We start from the raw sequence: 23,614 nt of genomic DNA, 5'->3' as shown, positions 1-23,614 counted from the left end.
GAATGCGTCATTTCATGGCTGCCCATTCACCGCCGCTGTAATTTTGCAACCAGATCAACGTGTTAGAGCACACCGCTATCTGCTCACACTACTTTTTCCTGTATATTGCAATCTTTTCAACGGGAGGAGCGAACATGTGCTCCGACAATTGTCAGTTTTCCTTCCAGCTCCAGGTCTTTGCCGGACACTGGTAATGGAGAGGACACTTTCTCTGTCACTGTGAGACGAACAGGAGACAGATGTACAGAAGAGAGAAGTGATCTAGGGAGAGAAATCTGATATCATGTTCCTGGGAGTGCTGAAAAGGTTAGCTATAATGCACAGTTCTTTATATAGTTGGGCAAGACAGATTCTTGGTTCCCAGAGGGAAGCCCTAATGTTAGCTAACTTACGCAGCAATACAACTTTAGGTCGATTTACAGCCTGTTGCATCACTTTAATGAGCTGCACACAGATTGGTCTATTTAGTTTGGTTCGCACTGTGGCTTGGAGACCCTCCAAACAAACAGATATGAATAGAATTAAACTTAATGTTTGTCTTATGCTGTCTATATAAAACTTAAGGGTGTCCAAAATACATCAGGGCATTTTCTCTTTGAATGTCTCCAGTCTTTATTTTCTAAATTCAATGAGTGTGGGACATGAAATCTGAATAAAGCACCGCTTGTGTAGAGTAAAAGTTCTCCAGTGATACCTGATCAGGAAATGTGTAAAACTAGACTCCTTGTACCCGATTACCTACAAGGATGCCCAGCTACAGTAGTCGCCCCAAGGCTGGATAGATGTACGCCAACTGGTCGTCTCTCTTTCTTATACAGAACCTAATCTGTGTTTAGAACAGCCCATTCATTGGGCCAGTGTTTATGACACACCAGAGGGTGTGTGTCAGCCTGTCAGTGTGTGTGTTCAGAGGTGTGTATGTGTGTGTAGGTGATATTGGAGACGTGAGTGGGTGTGTGTCTCTGTGAAAGTCACACGGCTGAGAACATGTGCTCAAGCGCGCTTCATAGGTGTGTTGCTCCATTCATTTGACTTTGCTCTTTCTTTATTTCGGGGCAGTTTATTGCTGACACTTTTATTTTTTATTTTTTATTTTTTTCATTTTACTTCCTGCAGCACTGTTTACTTTAGTGATTCTTTTTTTCCATGTCAGTTTTTCCCTAACAAAAAGGAGACGGTAGGAGGAGCCGCACCGCGAAGTGTGCCTCTCTCTCTCTCTCTCCCTCTCTCTCTCTCTCTTTCTCTCTCTCACTCTCTCACACACGCTGCCTCTCTTCATTCTGTCATTGCCATCTCGGCAGAACGGAGACTGTTCATTCGCAGCCACCCTGAATGTATGAGGGGACTGCTCGCTTTTGACTTTGTTGAAGTCAGAGAGGAATATTAATTTTCTTCACGGCAAACCAAAGGACCAGCAAGAACAGGAGGAAGAGACAGTAAGGACAAAAACATATATTACAAGGACTTGTTCTTTGGTTTGGTTTGGCTAATTGAACTGAGAGACACGTGACAGAAGGTTTCGCCACTGGATTCTTTCACACGGAAAAACGTGCAGCAATCTTACTTGTCTTGTTTGATGTTGTGCAGTTAGGTTATACCTTGATAGAGTTTACTGATATAAAGAACAATGGTTGCTGGAATGCTGATGCCCTTGCAAGACCTAAGGGCCATCTATGAGGTCCTGTTTCGAGATGGTGTCATGGTGGCCAAGAAGGACAAGAGGCCTCAGATCAAGCACCCCGAAATACAAGGTGTAAGAAACCTACAAGTAATCCGTGCCATGGGGTCTCTTAAATCCAGGGGCTATGTGAAGGAAACTTTCGCTTGGAGACATTTCTACTGGTACTTGACTAATGATGGCATTGTTTACCTACGTGACTACCTCCGCCTGCCTCCTGAGATCGTTCCTGCCTCCCTGCAGAGGATCAGGAAGCCAACCGCCACTCTGGCCATTGCCCACCGGGCTGCACGGGTCCAATCTGTTGAAGGTCCTACGTCTTATGTTCCCAAGCCTGGACGCAGAGGTGAAGTAGAGAGCCATGAGGCACTGGCAGAACGCCAAGGCTACCGCCATAAGATGACAGGACCTGGAGAAAGAGAGAATTACTCTGACAGGACCCCCAGGTTCAGGGGTCGACCACCGACCGCAGAACCAGTCAAGCCAAAAGTATCATGGGAAGTGGAGGGACAGCCACAGCCTCTTCTCAGGGAGGGCACCAGCTTCAGAAGGGAAGTAACTATGATGGAGGAGAGCAAAGTGAAAAGAGTCTCTCATCAGGAGCCTGATGCGAGCTATGAGAAGCCAGTAACTTCATCTCATGAGAGGAGAGTGTTGGAGGTCCAGCAGCAGAAGATGTCAAGACCTGTTCCTGTTCAGACAGCGCCTTTGAAACAGGATGTGTCACAAACCACTCTGATATCTTCCAAAACAGCCCTACCATTAACTGCAGCTGCTGTCGCTGAGACTACAGGTGCAGCAACATCAAAGGTACCAGCTGAACCCTCTACTCCTATAACAATCAAAGAAGAGAAAGAGATGCCCAAGTCTGCCGAGGAAAAGTCTTCTATGAAGTCCAGTGAAATGATCTCAAGCAGTTCAGCCATCACAGTGCTTTCTGAAACGGAGTTTAAAGAGGAGAAATCGACTAAATCCGCAAAGGTCACTGCTGCTGCTAAAATGGCAAATGATAAAGTGAAACTTCAATCAGTTATTGCAACTGAATCTGCTCAGGAACCACCCAAAGTTCTCTTGGACACTGTCACCACCAACAAATCTCGTAACAAAGATGTCAAGGGTGAGAAGACAAAAAAGATGATAGTGGATCCAGTTAAGTCTGCAGAGGTCCAGACTACAGCTGACACAGCAACAGATGGAGCTGGGTCAGAAGCAGTTATTACAATGGCATCTGCCAAGGAAGCCTCCAAGGTCCTTAATGGCACTGCCACAACCACCACTGTCACCCCAAAATCTGTTAATAAAGATGTCAAAGAAGGGAAGCTTAAGAAAACAAAGGGTAAAGATGATGAATCAGTTAAATCCAAAGAAGTGAAGACCCAAGTTCCAGTTGAACCTGAGGTACAGCAACTGAAGACGGAGACAGCTGCTGAGGGGACCACCAAACCTAAAACTGACAGCAACACAAGCAAACCAGTGAAGTCTGCTAAAGCAGCAGAGGGACTCTCCAAAGTTAAAGTAACCTCAGAGAATCTCTCCGCAAAGCCTAAAACCGATGAAGTGCCTCTGGAAATTACCACGGTAACTGGATCTTCAACACATGAAGTAAGAACCACCACCATTACAACGACAACTCTGGCCAGAGGTGAAGATGCACAGCCTGCCTCAGGGAAAGCTACGGTAACTGAGATCATTTCAGAGCGGGTGAAAACTGATGCTAAGGTGACACCTCATGTCAAGAAAGATGAAACAGTACAGCCAGAACAGGCCCCTAATGCTTCAGCACATGGCGCCACAAAAATGCAAGAAGACAGTTCATCTCCGCCTGCTGAGATTGTTGGCATAACGGAGGTGGTTAAGGAAACCAAACAAGTGGTTGAGGGAAGCTCAAAATCAAAAAGAAAGAAAAAGAAATCTCCAGCGGAGACATCAAAGAGTACCAGTGCTGACGAGCCACCTGACTCAAAGTTGGAGGAGGGAAAAATTTCTAAAGACAAATCCCCTGAGGTAGCAGAAAATACCATCCAGCCCACACCTGTTATTACACCAGAGACTTTAACTACCTGTGAAAAGAAGGAAGAGAAAACTGAGGCTGAGGCTAGATTAGATATTGACAAGGCGTCAATTAAAGAAGAACCTAAACAAACTGATAGTGAGCCAAAAGTGGAGAAATTTAACCAAGCTGAGGCTACTTCGGAAGCATCACTACCATTAGATCAGACCCCTGCAGTGCCTCTTGTGGATGTGCAAGTGAATGAAAAAGGTGAGGAAAGCAATGCCTGCAAGATCATACAGGGACCATTATACCCCAAGGGCAAGTTAAATGTTATTCCTCCCCACATGGAGCCAGAGAATTCTGAAGCTGTGACTGTAACCAAAGTGGAAACAGTGACGGTGCAGAAAATAACTACGCAACTTGCACAAGCGAGCACTAAGCCTGAAGAGAAAACCCCTGCTTCAACGTCAGAACCTCAGAAACCCACGCTTGAGACTAAATCCCCAATAAATACAGAGGAAACTACAGAGGAGCCATCAAAGAAAAAAAAGAAAGGGAAAGGGAAAAGGCAGTCCAAAGCGCCAGAAACAGAGCCTACAAACACAAAGCCTGTTCTTTTGCCTGAAGCACAGGAATTGCCATCTAGTGAACAGACACCATTACCCAAGGCCATAGTTAAAGACAGCCCTGTCATGGCCTCTGAAATGACAGAAACTAATGTTTCTCCCAAGATGACTCCTGAAAGAATTTGCAGTGAGGAAGTAAGGCAGGCTGCAGCTGTGCTCTCTGAGGCCCCAGCAGACAAAGGGGAGGTGGAGCCAGCAGTGCTCTTTGCAGAAAAAGTCGAGCGGGAGGTTCCGAAACTAGAAACATCCAACACAGTGAGGGAAGCACCCGCAGCCGGAGCATTAGCGTCACCAGCACCAGCAGTAACAGCAGAGGCAGCTGCAGCTCAGACGCAGGCCAGCCCCCTCACCAAGCGAGAGGAGCCTCCCAGCGTTGCACAACATTCGGCCACTCAAGCAGCAGAGTGCAGCACAGAGGAAAGGCTCTCTGTTACCGAAGCCTTGAAGCAGGAGGGAGAGAAGAAGAGGGAATCGGAGGACACACCCTCTGCTACTGCCACACCCGTAGCCCAGCCTGACCGGCCTCACCTGGTGGACACTTCTGAGTCCAAAACTACTGACATAGAAGACGCCGCCATGAGGAAGAAAATTGTCGTGGTGGAAGAGATAGTTGAGGTGAAGCAGCTTGTTAGCCCTCAAGCAACGGGGGAGCAGTCACCTCCTCCACCTGTGCAACCTGAAGTGGAAGGAGAAGAACTGGACCTGGACGTTCTCGAAGCAATCACCATAGAACGGGCACTTTTGTCAGGGGCAGCAGTTGCCGGTGTGCAAGGGGCCTCACCTGAGGGAGACTGGGACCACTCGCTGGAGGACCCGGTGGAGAAGACCTGGCCTAACTTCATAGAAGGTTTGAATGCGTGCCAGTTAACCTACTTCCTGTCTTGTCCTAATCTCTTTAAGCTTGTGATGTAATTGCCCGTGCATCTCTGTCCCCACCTTTCTTTGAAGTGTGGGAGGTCTTAGGTGGGATATGTGATATATGACAGCTCTATTGTTGCTTCCTACTATCATGTACTTTGATTCAGTCCTCTAAATACCATACTCATTCTTTAATTCACCCTGACTTCTCCTCCAGAGTAGTGTTTGGGGTGACCTGATTACAGTTTATGGTTTAACAGTGTCACACTACACAGCCCAGTATCTATTTTGCAATGTGGACCGGAGGCAGTCTCTCTTCAGGAATAGTTGCAGTGAGATGGTTAGAAGAGACCGTTTAGACGTGGCTGTGATTTAATTATGTGTGTGAAAATCGATGGAGTATCGGTAACCCTGTTGTAACACACCCCTTAGTGTAGTCACGACACTGTCAGATTTCACAATGGCATTATGACATAGGTTCATCTTCTACACACAATGGCATGTGAAATCTACACTTGGAAATAGCAACTTAATGACAAACTAAAACTTAATCTGCAGTCTTCTTCACATGCATCAGTAAAAGCTTCATTTAAATAAATCATTTATGTTTTTTATGGGGTGTGTGTGGGGAACTCCACTTGTGTTGAGTATTACGTTAAGCTCTGCTCACGGTTGGAGTGAAAACGGTAATCTCTGGAGCCATCTCGAGTGTTTGCCAGAGGGCTCATCCAGACCTGCTGTCATTCCAACAAGGTGGGGCTGTTTTCTGAGATTCAGCCTCGCCTCTTCCCTGCAGAGACGGTTGCGAGAGTAACCAGACTGACTAGGAGGAGGGGGTGTGGTGCTTTTGGGAGCATTTTGCTCCAGTAATACCGTGTTCTTGGCACTGGCTCACGTTCTGTGGTTGCTTTCTCGGTTCTCTTTTCATTCGGTCGTGTTCAGGAGATAACCGTTCCCCTTGCACACTATTATGCAATGGTATGCGTGGGATACGGGAGCTATGTAGACTGAGTGATATCTGAACTATGTTGTCCTCCTAGGGTGTATTCGTGAAATAACAAAATCCAGAACAAGGTGCCACATGATGCTGTGGTTAGCTTTGCTGAAGTGAAACTCGTGCTGCCCATATTAAATCAGGATGCTGATGAATACTCATGTGACTCCAGATTTTGGATGGTATTAATGATAATATTTTGCAGCTGTCAAAAGTGTAATGGGTTGCTATTTGAACTTTTGTTTTGTAGTCCTAGGAGGGCGTATAGGAAGGACTGTGCATGGGCGTAGCCTGCTGTGGGTGTGAGCAATGGACAAAGAGTCAGGAAGTTGGAATAGCTAGCTCACATCTCTTTGGGTGTGTTTGTTTGGATCCTCACGTGACGGCAGATCTGGATTCAATTAGCAGCCTGGTTCCTTTATTCGATCTGTGGTTCTCATCTGGAAAAATGACTCCTTTTGGCAGTTAGATAAAATCTTTACGAGTCCCATACGCAAGAACAACAGCACATGCAGCTCATCACAAACACAACAGAACTCGTTGTGCATCTATAAAAACTTAACACTCATTGTGAGGAGTTCAGTGAGCGCTCAGTGAGATTTCAGTCTCTCCCCTTGCTTTGCATGCCTGTCTCAGATGGGATGTTTTCAGAGATGGACACAGCAGTGCACTGCTGACATCTGCTGTCCATTAACAACCATTTTCATGTGTCATCCGAGCTCCAGTCAGGGGCGTTTTTCATAGAATGCATATTTCAGAACATATGATGTGCACGCCTGTTTTTTTGTCATGTAGATTTAACGGTACGCTGTTTTCAAAAGCAGGTTTGGGTTATATCTCATATGTGATGTATAGTGTAAGATCGGTTGTAGTTTCCAGAGATACTGTTTTAAGTGTTGTTATCCACCTTTCCGTGGTATTCTTGGTATGTTGTTTAATTAAATGTCTGTCAGCAGTCTCAGTCACGCCCTGAGATGTGTTTCCAATAGGTACAGCACGTCCACTTTTGTTCTGCTACAGTTGCTGTTGCTTGGAATCAGTGGTGTTGCAATCGGGAAGAAGGAAGATATAAATTATTTTTAAACTATTTTCAAGGACACACTTTGACATCGGAAACGCTGACTTTTCTGGTCAATTGGAGGCTGCAGTGTGGGCTCAAACAAAAGCCGTGCAGTAAGCACTTTTGTACAAACCGGGCACTCTTCAGAGACTGTTTATACTGCGCCCACACACGGCACCAGCGGCAATTAGACCAAATCACATCCCAGACATGCCACCGAGGTCCTGCGTGTTTTCATCTCTGAAATTATGCCCGATGCATGCTTGTGTGATCGGTTAAATGAACAGGCCCAGTGTGCTGCAGCTCCTTGCCTTTCATTGTGGTGGCACGTCGTCATTTCAATGCCGTGACTCACCCGGGGCCGCTCTCAGATCTCCCGGGCTTGAATTATGAGCTCGAACTTTTGGAGTAAAAATAGAAAAAAATTAAAATAAAAAAAGAAGAGGGCACATACTAAAAGTTTAAATTCATACTACCTATCAAAAGACTATGTCGTGAGTTGGCAGCTTACGTAAAATCTCTGGCTGCCGGTCGTGCTGCTGGCCACCAGTAATGTTTTGCTCAAAACAAACTAAATGACCTTAGCTGCTGTGCCCTATCTTTTACTGCTGACTTGCTTGTGAAATTGCTGCTAATATTTTACTGTGTGCGTCAGAACTTATTGGTCATTACATTTCACGTACAGAGACCTAAATATACCAAACATATTGTATAATAAAAATATGGTAACACAATGCCATGTGCTGGTTAGTGCTGAAATCACAGAAACCTAATGTTACAACTGCAGTTAAATAATGTAGTAAATCAACTACATTGACGTCAATTTAAAAAGTGATCCAAAAGCTCTTCTAATATATTTAAACCATTTCTGAAATCCTCTCATGGCTGGGTGAGCACAATGTACAGTATAGGGTATGCTCAAGTGACGACACATAATAATGGGCGATCAAAACATAATCCTCTCTAAGTAGCTGGTTGTGTGCGGCCTTCCAACTGGCTGCCACTTTTGAGCTGCCGCCCTGGCGAGCGCAAGAGCGCTTGATATCGAATTTAACAGCAGCCAGTTGCAACACAGCGACTGGAGGCCAGACAGGGGATGCAGAAACAGAAATCCGTTGTAGCAGCGTTTCAGTTAACTCGCCATAGGCCAAACCCACCGGAAACCGAGGGATCGATAACATGTGGAATATATTGAGGGTTTGGCTAAGATGCTTGTGACATTAGTCATTTCCCAGGGTATGTGTTGGGCCTTGTTAGAGGGGCTGACTTATGTGACTGCACTTTTGTGAGAAAGAGATGAATTTTCCTAAACCTCCACATGTTCAGCTTTCAGAACGATGTTTTAGCCTCAGTTTGACGTCCATTCAAGTGTGAGGCCTTTATGTTCTGACCCTCACTTTATACTGGATTACACTCTATGGCCACTTCGTTGGGCACGATAGTGAAAATGAATGCTTTCAAATGTAATAGTCCTGCACTAAATCTTAGCTTCATGCTGTTAATAATCAGCTTATGTTGAAATGGCACCAGAGAGTTCATTCAACTGTACAATTGTTCTGGAGGATGTAGTTTGTGGTGCTGTTAAACAGTTTAATACAGGGGTGTCAAACAAATTTTAGTTCAGGGGCCAAAATACAGCCCCAATGTGATCTCAGGCTGGCCGGACCAGTAACACAATAGCGTATTAACCTATAAATAACGACAACTCCAAATGTTTCCCTTTGTTTTAGTGCAAAGAAGTACTTTATGAAAGTGTTCACATTTAATGAACCGCGCTACTACGAAACAATAATAGAAAAAGAAGTGCATTTTCTGTTTTGTTCTTGGTCTCACGTTGTGTTATGTCCACAATAACACAACGTCCATAAGGGTTTCTGTTATTTGGCCAAGCCCACTCACTAAAATGGGGTTGTCAAAATAATAGAAACTTGTGTCGGTAACAACACAACGCCATTCAACCATTATTTTAAACAAATGCTGAATACCAGAACCTTCACGAAGATTTAGTGCAGAACTGTTGCGTTAGAGTGCACTCGTTTTCTCTAGTGTACCTAATAAACTGGCAAGGGAGCGTACACTCAAGAGACACCTCACCACCTGGGTTGTTAAGTAGAGGACAGCCATGTTTACAAAAGCGAACTTCTGCAGTATATGGATGTACGGTGAGACGAGGTATCCCCCCTCTCCCCGGCACACGAGCTTAGAATACCTTTCAGCTATGGGTCCTGACACGAATGACGTGAGCCCGCTGAGTTCAGGAGTTTGTGAATGCTGCGCACGAGGACGTTGATGGAGAAATTCCCCGCGATCCTCTCCAAATGCCCTATATGGTTCCTCGGCACGGCTGTCTTAATGCCACCACGGTGCAACCATCTCGTGTCCCTAGCTCTACTCTCCAGACATTGTATGGAATTTCTTTTAGCACTACAGTGAAGTGAAATGGAGCCAGCTGTCAACGGCACAATTGACAAAACCATACGCATATGAAGAACTTGCTATATTTAGACAATGTTGTGCATTGCTGTGATCCCAAAAGCAATAGGGGATGAACGCTGAGTGGTTTAGCCGTGCTCTCAGAGTGGCCATCGCTAGACTCTTCGTGATGCTGATTTAGTAAATATTCCATCACTGTTAGCTCTCAGTTTTCATATTTGCTGTCTGCGTTGCTATTTCTGTCCGCTTGATGTTACTGCCAGTGTTTTTTTTGTCCTATAATGATGGCAAACATGTCCACTTTTAACTTAACCATTTACAGTTTGACATTCGGTAACAAATAATTTAGACTCAATCTGTTAATTTGCTGCTAATCACACGACATTATATACAGCATTATGTTACGTCTTTTTCTGGCATAGTAGTCAAGAAGTCTACTTTTGTATGTGCTGACAGAATCATGTTCAGATGATGACTCTGGCATATGTTAATTATCTTACGATAGAGAGCTCTCTGATGAGATCTGATTTCTGCCTGAGAGCTGTGACTTAATATCAGAGAATAAACCTGCCACCACCATCATCATCAAAGAGAAGCAGGAGGAACTGGGGGGAGAAGGGGTGTCTTCTTGTGTCTGGGTGGGGTGTCTCTGGGCTGCGAGTGTAGCCAAGTGTCCCGCCAGAGTACTACCATCAGTTTCTAACTGCGACACTGTGTGATCATCTGGCTCTAGTGGATATTTATAACACTAGGTCAGCTCTAGCCCTCTCTCCCCCTGGCCACCCACCCCTCTCAGCCCTCTGAGCCCCTCGCCCCTGCCCCCTTCCCCAGGCTTGGTGTGTCGTCCCTCCTCCCCTGGCCACGGGAGAACAGGCTGACGGATCCGAGCAGCAGGCACAGCCTGTCAAAATTCAAGACAAGGGAGAAACAGGGCAGTTCGGCGCAAACAAACAGGAGCCTCTCCTGTCCTCTTCATTTCCCCTCTGTCCAGCTCTCTTTTTCTTCACCCTCTTCCTGTCTGTACCGTCTCTTAGATGAAGATCATACCTGGTAGGTAGGGGTGGGGTTCTCGTGTCGTGTCTGTGTCTAACTGCGTTCGTCTGCCTGGTTGCTGACTGTCGGTGTGTTTTTGGCAACGGCAATGTGTGAAGTCTTGTTGTGTTCCCAACCGGTGCACATACTCCCACAAGCTGGAGCGAGGCACACGCGTTCACATGTAACGGACGACAACCTTTAGCTACCGCGGCACAGATTGTATTCCTTATTTAAACAATATGACTGACTGGAACTAAGAGCATGGTTGGCTGACTTTCACGTTATCTCTTTTCCGATGGCATGTAGCTGGAACCAGGTGAGATCAGGGATGTGGGTGGAGGGTCAGCCCCCCCCTTTCCGATGCCATCTGACGGATGTCAACAAACAGCGGTGCTCTATAAAGATTGTGTTTTATTCTAAATCTTGTTCGATGTGTGTTATATCACCAGCTGTTATCATCTGGCATCTCCAAAATTACACTAGTTCTTGTGGTTGTAACTAAAGATAAGGATAAGAAGCAGTAAGGGTGAGGTCATTGTAGTCCCAAAGTCCTGATACAGCACCAACAAAAGGCTGAGGCTGTCATGCCTGTTATTGCTTTATTGGGTTTGAGCATATTCCTCAGAAATGACTTATCAGCCACGATTGCAGATAGCAGGCCTTTTCTAGGTGATAGAATGCGTCACAAAGGAGCATCAGATTATCATTAAACTCACACTATTGTTCATTAAACTTGCTAGTCAAACTGAAACTTGTGAAAGTTCTCCGTTATCGTATATCCATAAAAAAGAGGCGAAAACAACGGCGGCCGGACTTGCAGAGTTCTTTGAGGACATTTGGCCACTCATCCAACTAGCTTCTTTACTTTTAAAAGACTGGCGGGGAGTTTAAATACGGTCATGCCGGGATGTTGCTCATCAGAAACCCTTATGAATAAGGTTAGATATGAATAATATTAACAAGAGATTAACCATTTTAGTTTCCTTGTCACAAATCTCTAAGCTGCTCTTGCTCACCACAGTCTGGCCCCCGCCATAAAGGTCTGAAAACAGCTGAACAATCAGGAGAAGGGGATGTTTCAGTAATAGCCTTCAGGGTGGGGAAAACAGCAGGAATTCCTGCTCGGGCCGTCTTTTTTTAAAAATGTCCCTGCCACGCCCATGTCACCCCCCCCCAGTTAAGTTGCCCACCTGTCATGACAGCCTGGGCTCATCTCGTCATCCCCTCTACCTTATCCTGTCCCGACAAATGCCTGCATGCCCCCCAGGACCCGCTCTCCCCGCCCTGGTGGTTTTGGGGCACTTAGTTACCCTCATTGTATTCTGGCGCTTGAGAAAACACAAGAGGGAAGGTAAGGGAAGCTTTTGTAAAGGCTAGGGAAGCAGGGAGGGTAGCTGCTAGAGGAGTGTCCCATGTCCTCCTCTATGTGTTTGTTATCAAGTGGTAAATGACTTTGTTTGCGGTAATCTGTTTGCTTTTATGGTGTATAACTTTGTTTGTTTTACTTCCTTTTATCTCCTTCTTGATAGTATTCAGAGGAACTCTCATTACTCATTCTGTGAGCTCCATGTGTGGCATGTTTACCCTCTGCATTAGTCATGTGCAACCTTGAAGCTTGCTTGTTGTCCACTGTGATAGTTTCAAAGGTGCCACCGGGCCCCAACGCGCCGGTTCCATGCTGCCACGGTGCCGCCTGCTGATTGAAATGTCTGTTCTCACTTGCAGCTGAAAAGGGATTAGCCCTTATTACGCTCGCACCGAGTGGGAGGCCTTCGATTTGGCTCAGGTTGCAGTCTTGTCTTGTACGCCCCGAGACATGTCAGTCTGAAATGTCACGGCGTACAAGCATAAACCATGCTCGTCTGTCTCGCCTAGGTGTTCTTCCGTTGCGCCGCAGTGTGCAGAAACTCAGTGTTGTGTTGTAACAATGCTTTTGCAAGGTCCCCTCCCAAAACCGTCTAGTCACGTTTCGTTGGGGATCAAATATTGGTGTGTGTACAGTATGTGTGTGTTCTAGCTAGAGATTGCCCCAGTGTCTTTTCAATAAATCTCTTAATGGGTTTGCACACCTGCTTGGTTGGAGGTACTGCCAGTCCTCAAATCGGCTGCCAGCTTTTGACCCAACAGATAGACTTACAAAAGAGATGAAGCCGCGGGTGTGTTCATTGGTAACCCTTTGATGGCTTTATCTTGGATTTGCCGTGGAAAAACGTTCAAAGTGTGTGAACTGAACTCCTGACAGACTCCACGCTCTGACTTTACCAGCTGGTCTTTGTCTGCAAAAGCACTCACAAAGTCCTTGACTACTTACTTTTAATTCTAAGCCATGTTAGCAGCATTGATCTGATCAGTCCACCACATCAGTCCTGGCTGACATTTTCAACGCCTTTTGTTTACTTATTGATAATTCGCTAATTATAGCACGCTTGTGCCAAACCAAGATAACAAACCAGGTCACGATAATGTTAAATGCCTGCTGTGCCAGGACTGCACTTGAGCGCCTGCGGTACTGGCTCACAGAATTGCAGACATGCCGGACATTTAATGTTTCGATTAATTGCACTGGAAGTATTGGCGAATGCGTAAGTGTAAGTATATACCGGCAGTCAAAATGCGTTATTGCCATTACGTTTCTGAAAATCAAAAGAGCAGAAAGGTGTCTGTGATATCTTATCGAATCTAGCTTTGAAAGGTATGTGACTGTGGTGAAAGATAATTTTGAGAAAACTTGTGAGATGCACCAAAAGACAGAAAGACAATGCTTTCACTTAAATGGAGCCTAAGCCTAGATATACTAAAAACACACAAAGTCCTTTCCGTTGTCTGAGACACGGAAGAGTTAATGCAGCTGCTGTCCCCCGCTGATCTATTCTCTTCAGTCCAGGCGTATCATGGGGCTTTCTGGTGTTAGCTGTCCACTTTCACTGGCATCCATTCCGCACGATGACAGCTCTGTACCCCTATCCACTTGCTAGCTCCTCGGCTTATTACCGCAGTGCGAGTGGACACCACGCCACTGTGATTTTTATCTACATCCAAGCACAGCTTCTAGTCGGATGCATTAACCTACGCCGGGTTGGGCTTTCAGAGGTGGGAACATGGGTACAAACATTCTCCGCTGACCATGTTGGAATGGGATCATCTTAAAGGTCACGGGGAAGGGAACGCGGCAGAGTTAAACTGTAAATACTCTGTGTCACACACAAGGTGCATCACTCCGCCTTCTCCCACCGACCCGCTTTGACCCTTCGTCTGTTTGTTTTCCCTTTCCTCGTGCTGCCAAAATCGGCATGTCAATCCCGGGGCCTCAGTGAGATATACTTAAATTTCAGGTGCAGCAGCGCCCTCCTACGTGAATATAATTTCCTTTCACGCTGACAGGTGGATGTTTTAAGAACCAGACTGTTAACGACATGTTTAATTTGCATGATTCGTTGGTAGAGAATTTTCGTAGCCAGGATTTACATGCACAACAGGTTGAACAGGTGTCGCTCCTGGCTAAAGAAAGCTCTCACTGTGACTCTGTCGTGCACGGGCTGAGAGCACATCACACCTTTTGACACGCTAAGAGCTAAGGGTGCTGTTTAATCACACGGAGAGTGGCAAACAAATTCTCCTTTAGGAATGAATGAAGGACTCTCTGAGAGCTCGTGCGAGCTGCGGTGGTTGAGTAGTTCTGGCTGTGGGTTTGGCCCGGTTTGTGGAAAAGCCAGCATTCTTCCTGGAAACAACCAGAACTCCCACTCTGGAGCAATCCAGCTACTTCTTACTGCACCAGTGTGTGCTTGTCTTTTCCTAGACTCATGAGTGCATTTATATATATATATATATATAAATTCCTGCTGGTGAAGAAACAGTGGGCATGAGTCATAACATAAACACAGAGCTTGTACCTCAGGGGCTCAGGCAATCCCGGAGGCAGATTTGGATACAGTTCTCATCGTCTTCTGGGAATAGTGAACAAACCCCGATGAGACAGAAAGCCACATGGAGCTTGCCTGGGCCGTTCATGTAGCGCTGAGTTATTTATGTGTTGCACTGGGACCATACAAATACATCCGCTTCTGCGCTGGGAGTTTATTTATACCCCCTGTGACCTCAATTAGGAACATCTCAGCACTCCTTCCTTCATTATATCGTATACAGTGACATCAACGGTTTGCTTCAAGGTGCTAATTAATCTCTGCGCATGTGGAAGTCTGGTTTTACTTTGTTACAAGACGAAAACTCTCACTTCAGTACAGTTGTACGATATGTTTAAAACAACTAAATCTAATTTTAAAGCAGTGGTTCATCCACTTTCATATCCATTTGTTAAATATAAAGCTGGCAGCAGGAACTGGTTTAGCTTAGCTTAGTACTAAACGCGCTGACTGCTCAAACAACTAGCTAGCCTCATTCCGTCCAAAGGAATAGCCCGTAACCTTTGGAGGTGTTGCATTATAACAAGGTCTATCCGTCTTTAATCCTTCTTGTGTCAAATATGTGGACTACTTGACACGGTTTCGAATACTAGCTTTGTCTAGTAGGGTGTTGAGGGTGTTGAGGGTGCAATGTGCGGTCAAAGAGAGTGATGTTTGCCGTAAGGAGAAACTGCTCGTGTCAATCACCGTGAGTGATTGTGGTCAGTGCTGTCCTCGAGGAGATCAGACAGCTTCCTGTACGGCCCCGGGTCAGAGGTCGGCCTCCTGTAAGGGGACCACGCTTCAAATTTAGCTCCCTTTCCCTTTTAAATGCGACCAGGGCGGACGTCAGCTGTGCCCCGTCATAAATTCACATCCCGGAGCTAACTGCCGACGGTAGGAGCGTGTGTCAACTGTGTCTTTTCACCAGACTGGGGGAATCTTGGAACAGTCGGGGTTCACTTCTTGCAGTTTTACTGTATTTAAACTTAATTAAAACTTAAACTTTTACAAGGAAGGGAGTTGAGCTCAGCTTGTAGATCTTCAGACTGGTTCTAGCAAACCTTGAGGACACTGACAATGTCAATAAATTCACAACAGACTGATCTCTGTTGCTTTAGGGCTGGATTAAAATGTAAGCGTAATAACAATAACAGAAACCAACGTGCCCTCACACCCTCGAACACCTCCCTTTCGGTGTTTGTGTGTATATAAACTAAACAACGCTGACTCTGCACAAATGAGAGATATAAGAAATGATTAAATTCTGTCATTGAACCGGTGTGCTTCACTGGATGACTGCAAGGTTGTTGTTTAATCTTTACCCTTGCCAGACAAATTCGGCAGGTGACAATGTAAATGAAAATAAATTTGGAGCCCGAAGGTGTGTGTGACACTTCTTTGGTAAATGACTCAATGGATAAAATGAAAGTTATGCTGTTATACCTGTCTGCTATCTTTCGTTCTGTCCATAAATGAGGGGGGCAGGGCATACGGTCCACGGGCTCTTCCTGTTTCTACTCCCCACACCAGCTGGCACAGTTCGTCTGAAACACGCAGCGCTACTTGGGGGGGATCTTTGTATGCGTTTTCACCAGGAACGCGATGACTGCCATTTGGAAACCCGAACAAGGGAGTTATCTGCATGCGATGAGCACATATGGAGAACGACTCAGATACCTGTACATGAAGATGTGTTGCGTTGGTGAGTGGCTAGACTTGACTTATGGACTGCACGGGGAGGAGTTTGTTTATTGGTAGCAATAGCACATGATTGGTAGTAGAGAGTCATGCTCTGAGAGACTGAAGAGAGACCACTTGTGGACTGAACATTGGTTTCTCTTGTTTTATTTTATACTACTCATGCAGTGCACTGGGTTTTCTGTTCACTTGTGAAAACTCAAAGCTAAAATTTCAGCAGTAAAAATGATTAATAAGATGGAAAACTGAAGCAGCAACTATTTCAAAATACTAAAGAAAACGCTGTGCGTCTTGAAACATGTTTAATTACAGACTACCTGGAACATTTTGTGTAGGAATGTGTAGGAACATATAGGGATTCTGCCATAACTGCTGTTGCACTACCAATAAAATTAAATACTGTCAGAGTAGAGAAGTGTCTAACGCAGTGCATGCCTTTACAACTTTCACCATATGCTTTGGAGCACCTGTGTTACGACGGCCTGCGGGAGCTGTCTCTCTAAAGTCAAGCAGTGAGGTATAGTAGTAGCATGTCCGAACATAAAGGGATGTCAAATAAAAGATTTCGAGTGACTGGAGGTCACAATAAACGCCTCCTGTTCAATGTACTGTATATGAGGTGATATGGTTTAAAGGAAACTCTGACGGTATTGTATTGGTGTAAATGAGTAACTACAATAGTCTGCATTAACCCAGAGTTCAAAAGCCCACACAGATAGTGGCAACCCGCACACTTCCGGACACTGGTAACTGTTGGATAGTTGCATATTAATACAATATACTCTACTTGACATGCGTCACTTAACAAATTTGGCATTTTATGACTTCGTATAGAATTAAATCACCCTTTATTTTTTTTTTAGTCTATAATAGTAGCAGTCTGATACTTGTCACTTTCGTTTTTTGTCTGTAGAACTGGAACATACACATGGTCCTGCAACGTGCATGCAAATGAAGACCGCACCATTTACTAAAAGCATGCAAATATTTATATAATCTATATTCAGATATTTTTAGTATACATAATAATCCATCATATCCCTCCATTTATAGCTGGATTATAATTTATTTCCTGTCACTAAAAAATACCATTAGATCCCTATTGAAAAATATATACAGTAGTTTGATGCTGAACTTCCTTCTCATATTTATAATGGTATTGTAAAACCTCTTTCCCTTTTTAAAACATTTCTATTCCATGTTATAGTTTAATCATAATGTCATATCTGAGGATGTCTTTTAAGCTTTTTGTCTAGTAGGGTACACCCATCTACCTGGGAAGGAAATGGGTGTGGCTGTGCTCTGGCGCCACCCGGTGGCTAGAACGTGCCGCTGCCTTCTGCCAGTAGAGGATGGTAATGTGGTGTGTGTGTTGGGGGGAAGGTTGGTGTTTTCCTTTCCACGTCAAATTGGTCAGCTGCGGGAGACTCCGCGGCCTCTGCGGCTTAAAATACCGCCGTGAGTCAGAGTCGGTCACAGTTGCCGCCGAAGCACATGGTTGCTGTATGTTTGTAGACGTTGCCATGGAAACGGGTCTCAAGTTCCCCTTCTTTTTTCCACATTTACAGTGTGTGACTGTTTGGAAAGCGTCGAGGGTGAGATGGCATATGGAAATAACACATGCCATGGTGATGCATTAATGGATCACAAGGAAAAGGAGGCACTAACAGTATGTGACCTAGATTTAACAATAAGGACGGGATCGTATAACACAGGTGGTTTGTTACCAGTAGAGAGCAGAGGCAACGACTTAGGCTACTTATTCTCTTGAAATAAATTCATCCTCTTTTTTTTTGTCACGATTTGATTTTCAGTCACTCATCCTAATCCTCTTTCTTTTGCTCTACTGCTGATAATTGATGCAATTCAGTTAAATTTGAAGTTATTTCAGTCAGTTTACGGTAAAAATACCAAACATTAGCTTGGTATAATTTCTTAGTTATTCACATTAAGTTTTTCTCTAACTTTTGTCAAAGTCAATTTGATACAGTCAGAGTTTTGTCAGTTATTTGATGAATCAAAAACAGAATAATTATTTGTGGCGGCCCCGGTCCAGTTCAGAAAACATTTAAACCAACGTGTTTTCTGTTTTGTTGCAAAAACAGACATGATATATGTTTGTGTTTGCAGTTTATTTGGAATAGGACAAGGAGTGAAGTGAAAGCAGATGTCTGAACAGCTGTGGATAAACACCGCAGCTATGGGTGTATGTAGCTAATTTATTGCTGTTGTGCTAATCACTTAAAAGGAAATAAGGCAAGAAAATACTGTGAAAAACACAGAATTATAATCATATCCAAACCCGGTCGTCATCTTTTTCAGATGTAGCCCTTCTGATTGTGCCTCCGACGCAGCGATCGCATATTTAAACGGCGTTATATGAGTCCGCTGTGGTGAAAAAACACGAGTGCTGATGTTAATATTGTCAGTTTATTAGGTACACTTGTGAAGCCAAAATCATTCTGATATAACAGTCCTGAAAGATTGTTTCAAATAACTGAGCGAGCTATTGATTCGGTTGTGTTTGCGGTACTTTTGAATTGTATTGTGTTGTTACCAACACATGTTTCTATTATTTTGGCAACCCCATTTTAGTCAGTGGGCAAGGATAAGTAATAGGAACACCTTAGTGTTTCATTTATTCCACTTCATCAGCACCACAGACCTCATCCTCCGAAAGGCCCGTACAGATGAATCACCATCTCTCTTACGCTGTTTCAACATAAACTGATCAGAACAGTCATGAAGGGAGATTAAATGCAGGACTATTACAGTGTAGTGTTAGAATGCATTTGTTTTCACTAGTGTACCTAATGTTTTGTCCAAAAATCTCCAATGTGTACTTTACTTTTAAAATGTTTAAAGCACACAATCCGCTGTTTGGAAGTAACTCGACCCATATAAGGCTAATTCTGACATAGGGTCGACATTTCCAGAGAGCCCCAACTGACGAACCGAGGCTGCGTACAAAAAGCTGTTGTTTCTAAGTTTAATTTTACGTATAAATGCAGCTGAAATCACAACATTTTCTCATACGGTGATACGGTCAAACAGTATTGCGTTTGCAAAATCAGGATTTCAGCAATTTAGAGTAGCAGCTTGGAAGCTATTGCTGGTTGAAGGGCAGCGGCCGAGTTGAAGTCATACATTTTGAAAAAGAAAAACATGTAAATTAGATTAATTGTGAAGTCTGCTATATTAAAATACAGTGTATGGGAGTATAGACAGCAGGGGTGGCAAGAAGTTATGCTTTGAGGCGCTCTATTTTGGAAAAAAAAATAAAAATTAATCAGCTTTAATTCAGTGACTTAAGACAACGCCTCACTCCAGACTTGTGTTTGGCCCGTTTGGCTGAAGTCTGCTTAGTCTAATTTGCATTTCAGTGCTCTCACCTGCAGAGGGAGACACATGCCGTTTCAAATGCCATGCGTCCGTCAGGCTGAATCTCTCCCTCCCTCTATCATTTCCCCCCCATCACCCTGCTGCATTTCTATTCTCCAAATTAAACATTAGCCACCGACACTGTCCCAGATGTGGGGCTTTCCGTAGGGGGCTTCTGAAGCTCGGCACTCGCCGCTATTTTTAAAAACTCAGCTGCTGTGGCTGATCCCAGGGCTTGTTTAGTCTGGGTTAAATCGGTTTTGCGTCGGCGTCGTCGTCAGATTTAATTCTGCACAGCATCATTCGAGGTCTGCTGTCCTTTTGGCTTATAACCGGACGGTGCGTCATGGCACAGCCGCGACAGGCATCCCTGTGATTGGAATGAACATTAATGGGCTCTTTTGTGTCTGCGGGAGGAGGCTTTAACTCCTGATTCTCCCATGAGACTGACTTAACCCTATTATTGGGATAATATTACATTTGATTGAATTACATTAAAGAATTGCTGATCATTTGAGCCACCAGTGTGGGGCATAAATCTAAATAAACCAACAGTAAAAGTAGAGTATAAAAATGTTTAATACGCAGTTACTTGTCATCTTTTCAGTTTTTCTTTCACTAATTTATAAGTAATAGAGTTATTATTTGTGATAGCACAGCCTCAGTGCTCTCAGCAGCGTTGCCCTAGCAGTGTATTTCCAGGGAATCACTAATTTCCACCGTTTTTTTTTTTTTTTGGTTTAATCACTGATTTTCATTCCAACTATTCATCCAGGTGGCATTTATTGTGCCGCTTCCACTGAGCACAAGCTCTTTGTGAACCCCTAACCTTCAGAAGGACAGTCATGCCGACAAGGGTCTCTCTGCACACCCTGTTAGTTGTGACTTTGCTCGCTAAAAAAAAAACAGAAGAAATATGAACCAACATGTGCAACTGTGATTCAGATAGCCTTGCCTCATCTTTGCGGAACCACTTATGTGATAATTTCTGGGTGTGTTGAGGCCGCTCTCAGCTTTATCAACATTCCTTAACCTGAGGCGCGGCGGCCGCCTGTCGCGGTGTGTGCGCGCTTTCACCTGAGCCGGCGACGAGAAAGGTGGGAGAGGAAGGCAGTAGGGAGTAGGGAGGGAACCTAATCTGGGAGAGCAAATCCTTTCTCCAGCTTCTTTATATCCCCTGACAAAGAAAGATGCCGTCCCTCCTCCCTCTCCCTAAACCCCTCGTGTTTGCTCTGCAGCTCAGCACTTTCCAAAAACCATAATGACACATTCTCAGAATTCTTTTGTCCTCTAATTTGTTTGCTTCGGCGGACCCCGGTGCTTAAATGCAGGTATTTAGTCTTAAGTGGTTGCAAGCTCAACCATGTGTTTGTCAGAATCCATTGAAGGCGTATATTCTTTATGAACGGCACAATGCCCTGCTCAGGTTTATGTAGATGCTCTTTATAAACTATAAACACAACAGTCAAAGCTAATTGATCCAGGCTTTCTTTTTAAAATCTCAGATCTGTGTTTTACTGTAGCTTCACAGCAGCAATAGCAAAGAACAAGTTGACTGAAATCACATCAGAGGACAGATTCGAGCGATCACGGGCGCAGTTGTCGTCAACATTCCCACGTATGTATGTATGAACGCTGACATTTAGAAAACTTTGATTTCTTTCTGGCCATGAAACATTAAATGAGGATTTATGGAAATTGCAGGTTTGGGGGGATCACAAGCAATCTTGGATAGAATCTACCAAACCGATCCAGGCGCTGGTGGTCAGATTTGTTTATGGTAATTACACCAAACCCATTTTTCCCCAGTGATACTGTATGTCAGTTTAAAGACAAAGACTCTGTATGACTGCATTCAGGCGTAGTAGGGCTTTGAGTTAAATGCACACAGCAGCAACAGCAGCATTCTGATGAGGCAGCCATAACCCTAATGCATGTATGTTCACCATCTTAGTTTACCATGCTAGCTTGCTACCTAATTAGCACTAAAAAGTATATCATACTGATCTGTACTGGAAGAGACATGAATGTCTCATATTATCGTAATCCATTCAGTAGTTGTTCAGTCATATGACTAAAATCTAAAAGAGAGAGAGAGAGATCACAGAAGTCAGAAGAATTCACCCAGTAACATAACGTGAATATTTCCATAGCAGTAGAGAAGACGTTTCACCACTCAACCGAGTAGCTTCTTCAGAACTGACGAAACTACTCGGATGAGTTCTTCAGTTCTGAAGAAGCTACTCGGATGAGTGGTGAAACATCTTCTCAAAAAACTCTACAAGTCCAGTTGCCTTTTTTGAACCTTTTTTGGATATACCATGACCTGGATGACTGAGAACCTTCACAAACATAACGTGAATATCTGCAGATAAGTTTGTGGCTGTAGTTGCTGAGATCAATCTGGCAATATACTAGCATATATATCAGGCATAACATTATGACCACCTTCCTAATATTGTTTTGGTCTCCCTTGTGCCTCCAAAACAGTTGTGACTCATCAGAGAATGGACATGAGCCTTGTGAGGGTGTCCTGTGGTGTCCTTTGGGTCCTGTGGGTTGTGGGGAAGGGGCCTCTGTGGATCAGGCTTGTTCCAGTGCGTCCCACAGATACTTGATCAGTTTGGGATCTAGTGAATTTGGAGGCCAGGTCAACACCTAGTGCTGTTGAGTTGCTCCTAAACCATGGCTGCTGCCATCAAGGAGTGTCATTGCTATGGGGTGGGTGTGCCTGGTCTAGTTTAGGTGGGTGCTACGTGTCTAAGTAGCATCCACAAAAATGCCAGGTCCAAAAGTTTCCCAGCAGAACACTGAATTGTCACAAGATGGTCAGTGTTATTTACTTATCCGGTCATAATGTTGTGGCTGATCGGTGTATGTAGGCATATTGCTACTGTTGTAGCTAGCAGCTTATAAATGTAGCAGCAGTATGAATGGACTTTATTTCATCATAACGTATGCTGGCTAATGCAAGAGCGCTATGAGAAGAGAAACACCAACATCTTTGTCAGTTACATCATAAAAAATAAAGCTCAAACCTCAGACTTGTCATTTGGAAAGAAAATACTTTCTCATCTGATTTTCACCACACTCTCTCTCTGCTCTTATAAAAAGCGTCAGTGTTCCATCTGGTTCTGATGAAACTAGATGAGGGAGCGGAGTAATAAGCATGTTGAGACCTTAATGATATGTCTCCTCTTTGGAGGAAAGATGTCATGACTAAGATGTTCCACACTTTCTGCACCATCGCCTGTTCCCATTCGCGTCCCATGCTAGCTAGCGTTTTTTTTTTTTTCCCCCATGAGGTTCAGAGACCCAGCTCAAGTAGGTGTTGGTACGTGTTTCACCGCCAGAAACGTCACCCGGGGCTCAGTTACATTCTGTTAGTGCCTCTGCATCTCAGATAACCTGGAAAACCATTTATTTTATATTTGACGTCAAGTTTAAGTCAGGGCTTTAAGTGAAACATGTGGCCGGCCAGACAGTCCGATAAAGCCTGTGGGATGAATTTGCAAGGTGTGAAAATTAGTTAAAATTTCTGCAATTTTTCAATAAAAGTAGCTGCTATTCCTAGTTTGTCCACTAGGGTTCACTGTTTTAGTCAAAGTTGTGGACATAACACAACACTGAGACCCAGAACTAACCAGCAGATGGCAGCAATGAGCTGATGTTTCACTTTTTTTCAGGAAATTTCAGGTTGCTCATAAAGATAAAAGTAGATAGTTTAGATTAAATGTAGACAATATTATAATGCGCTTGTTCTTCTTACTGGTCCAGCCCCGTTGAGATCAAATTGGGCTGTGTGCGGTCCCTGAACTAAAATGACTTTGACACCCCTGTTTTAGGGCTTTACAACCACAACACGTCGGTATTATTACAGTAAATTCTGTATTCCGTTTGACGCCTTTTCTTTCTCAGATTTAATTGCCTGCCCACATGCCACACCTTAATTC

At 44.3% G+C, this 23,614-nt stretch overlaps 1 protein-coding gene across 3 annotated transcripts in view; it reads left to right on the top strand.

The window, feature by feature from the left end:
• Positions 1-540: 540 nt before the first annotated feature.
• LOC311497376 (plectin-like) overlaps positions 541-23,614 on the top strand; it is a 62,838-nt gene continuing 39,764 nt past the window's right edge. For 2 of the 3 annotated variants that reach the window (XM_084557657.1, XM_084557656.1), the window contains exon 1: positions 541-5,144. In XM_084557657.1, coding sequence (XP_084413783.1) covers positions 1,628-5,144 — 3,517 coding nt within the window. In that variant the 5' untranslated portion in view covers positions 541-1,627. The remainder of the gene's footprint in view (positions 5,145-23,614) is intronic. The other variant, XM_084557658.1, reaches the window with a different exon arrangement.

The sequence above is a fragment of the Chelon labrosus genome (assembly GCF_963514085.1).
Source record: "Chelon labrosus genome assembly, chromosome: 12".
Taxonomy (NCBI): domain Eukaryota; kingdom Metazoa; phylum Chordata; class Actinopteri; order Mugiliformes; family Mugilidae; genus Chelon; species Chelon labrosus.
This window is presented reverse-complemented; position numbering and strand designations above follow the sequence as displayed.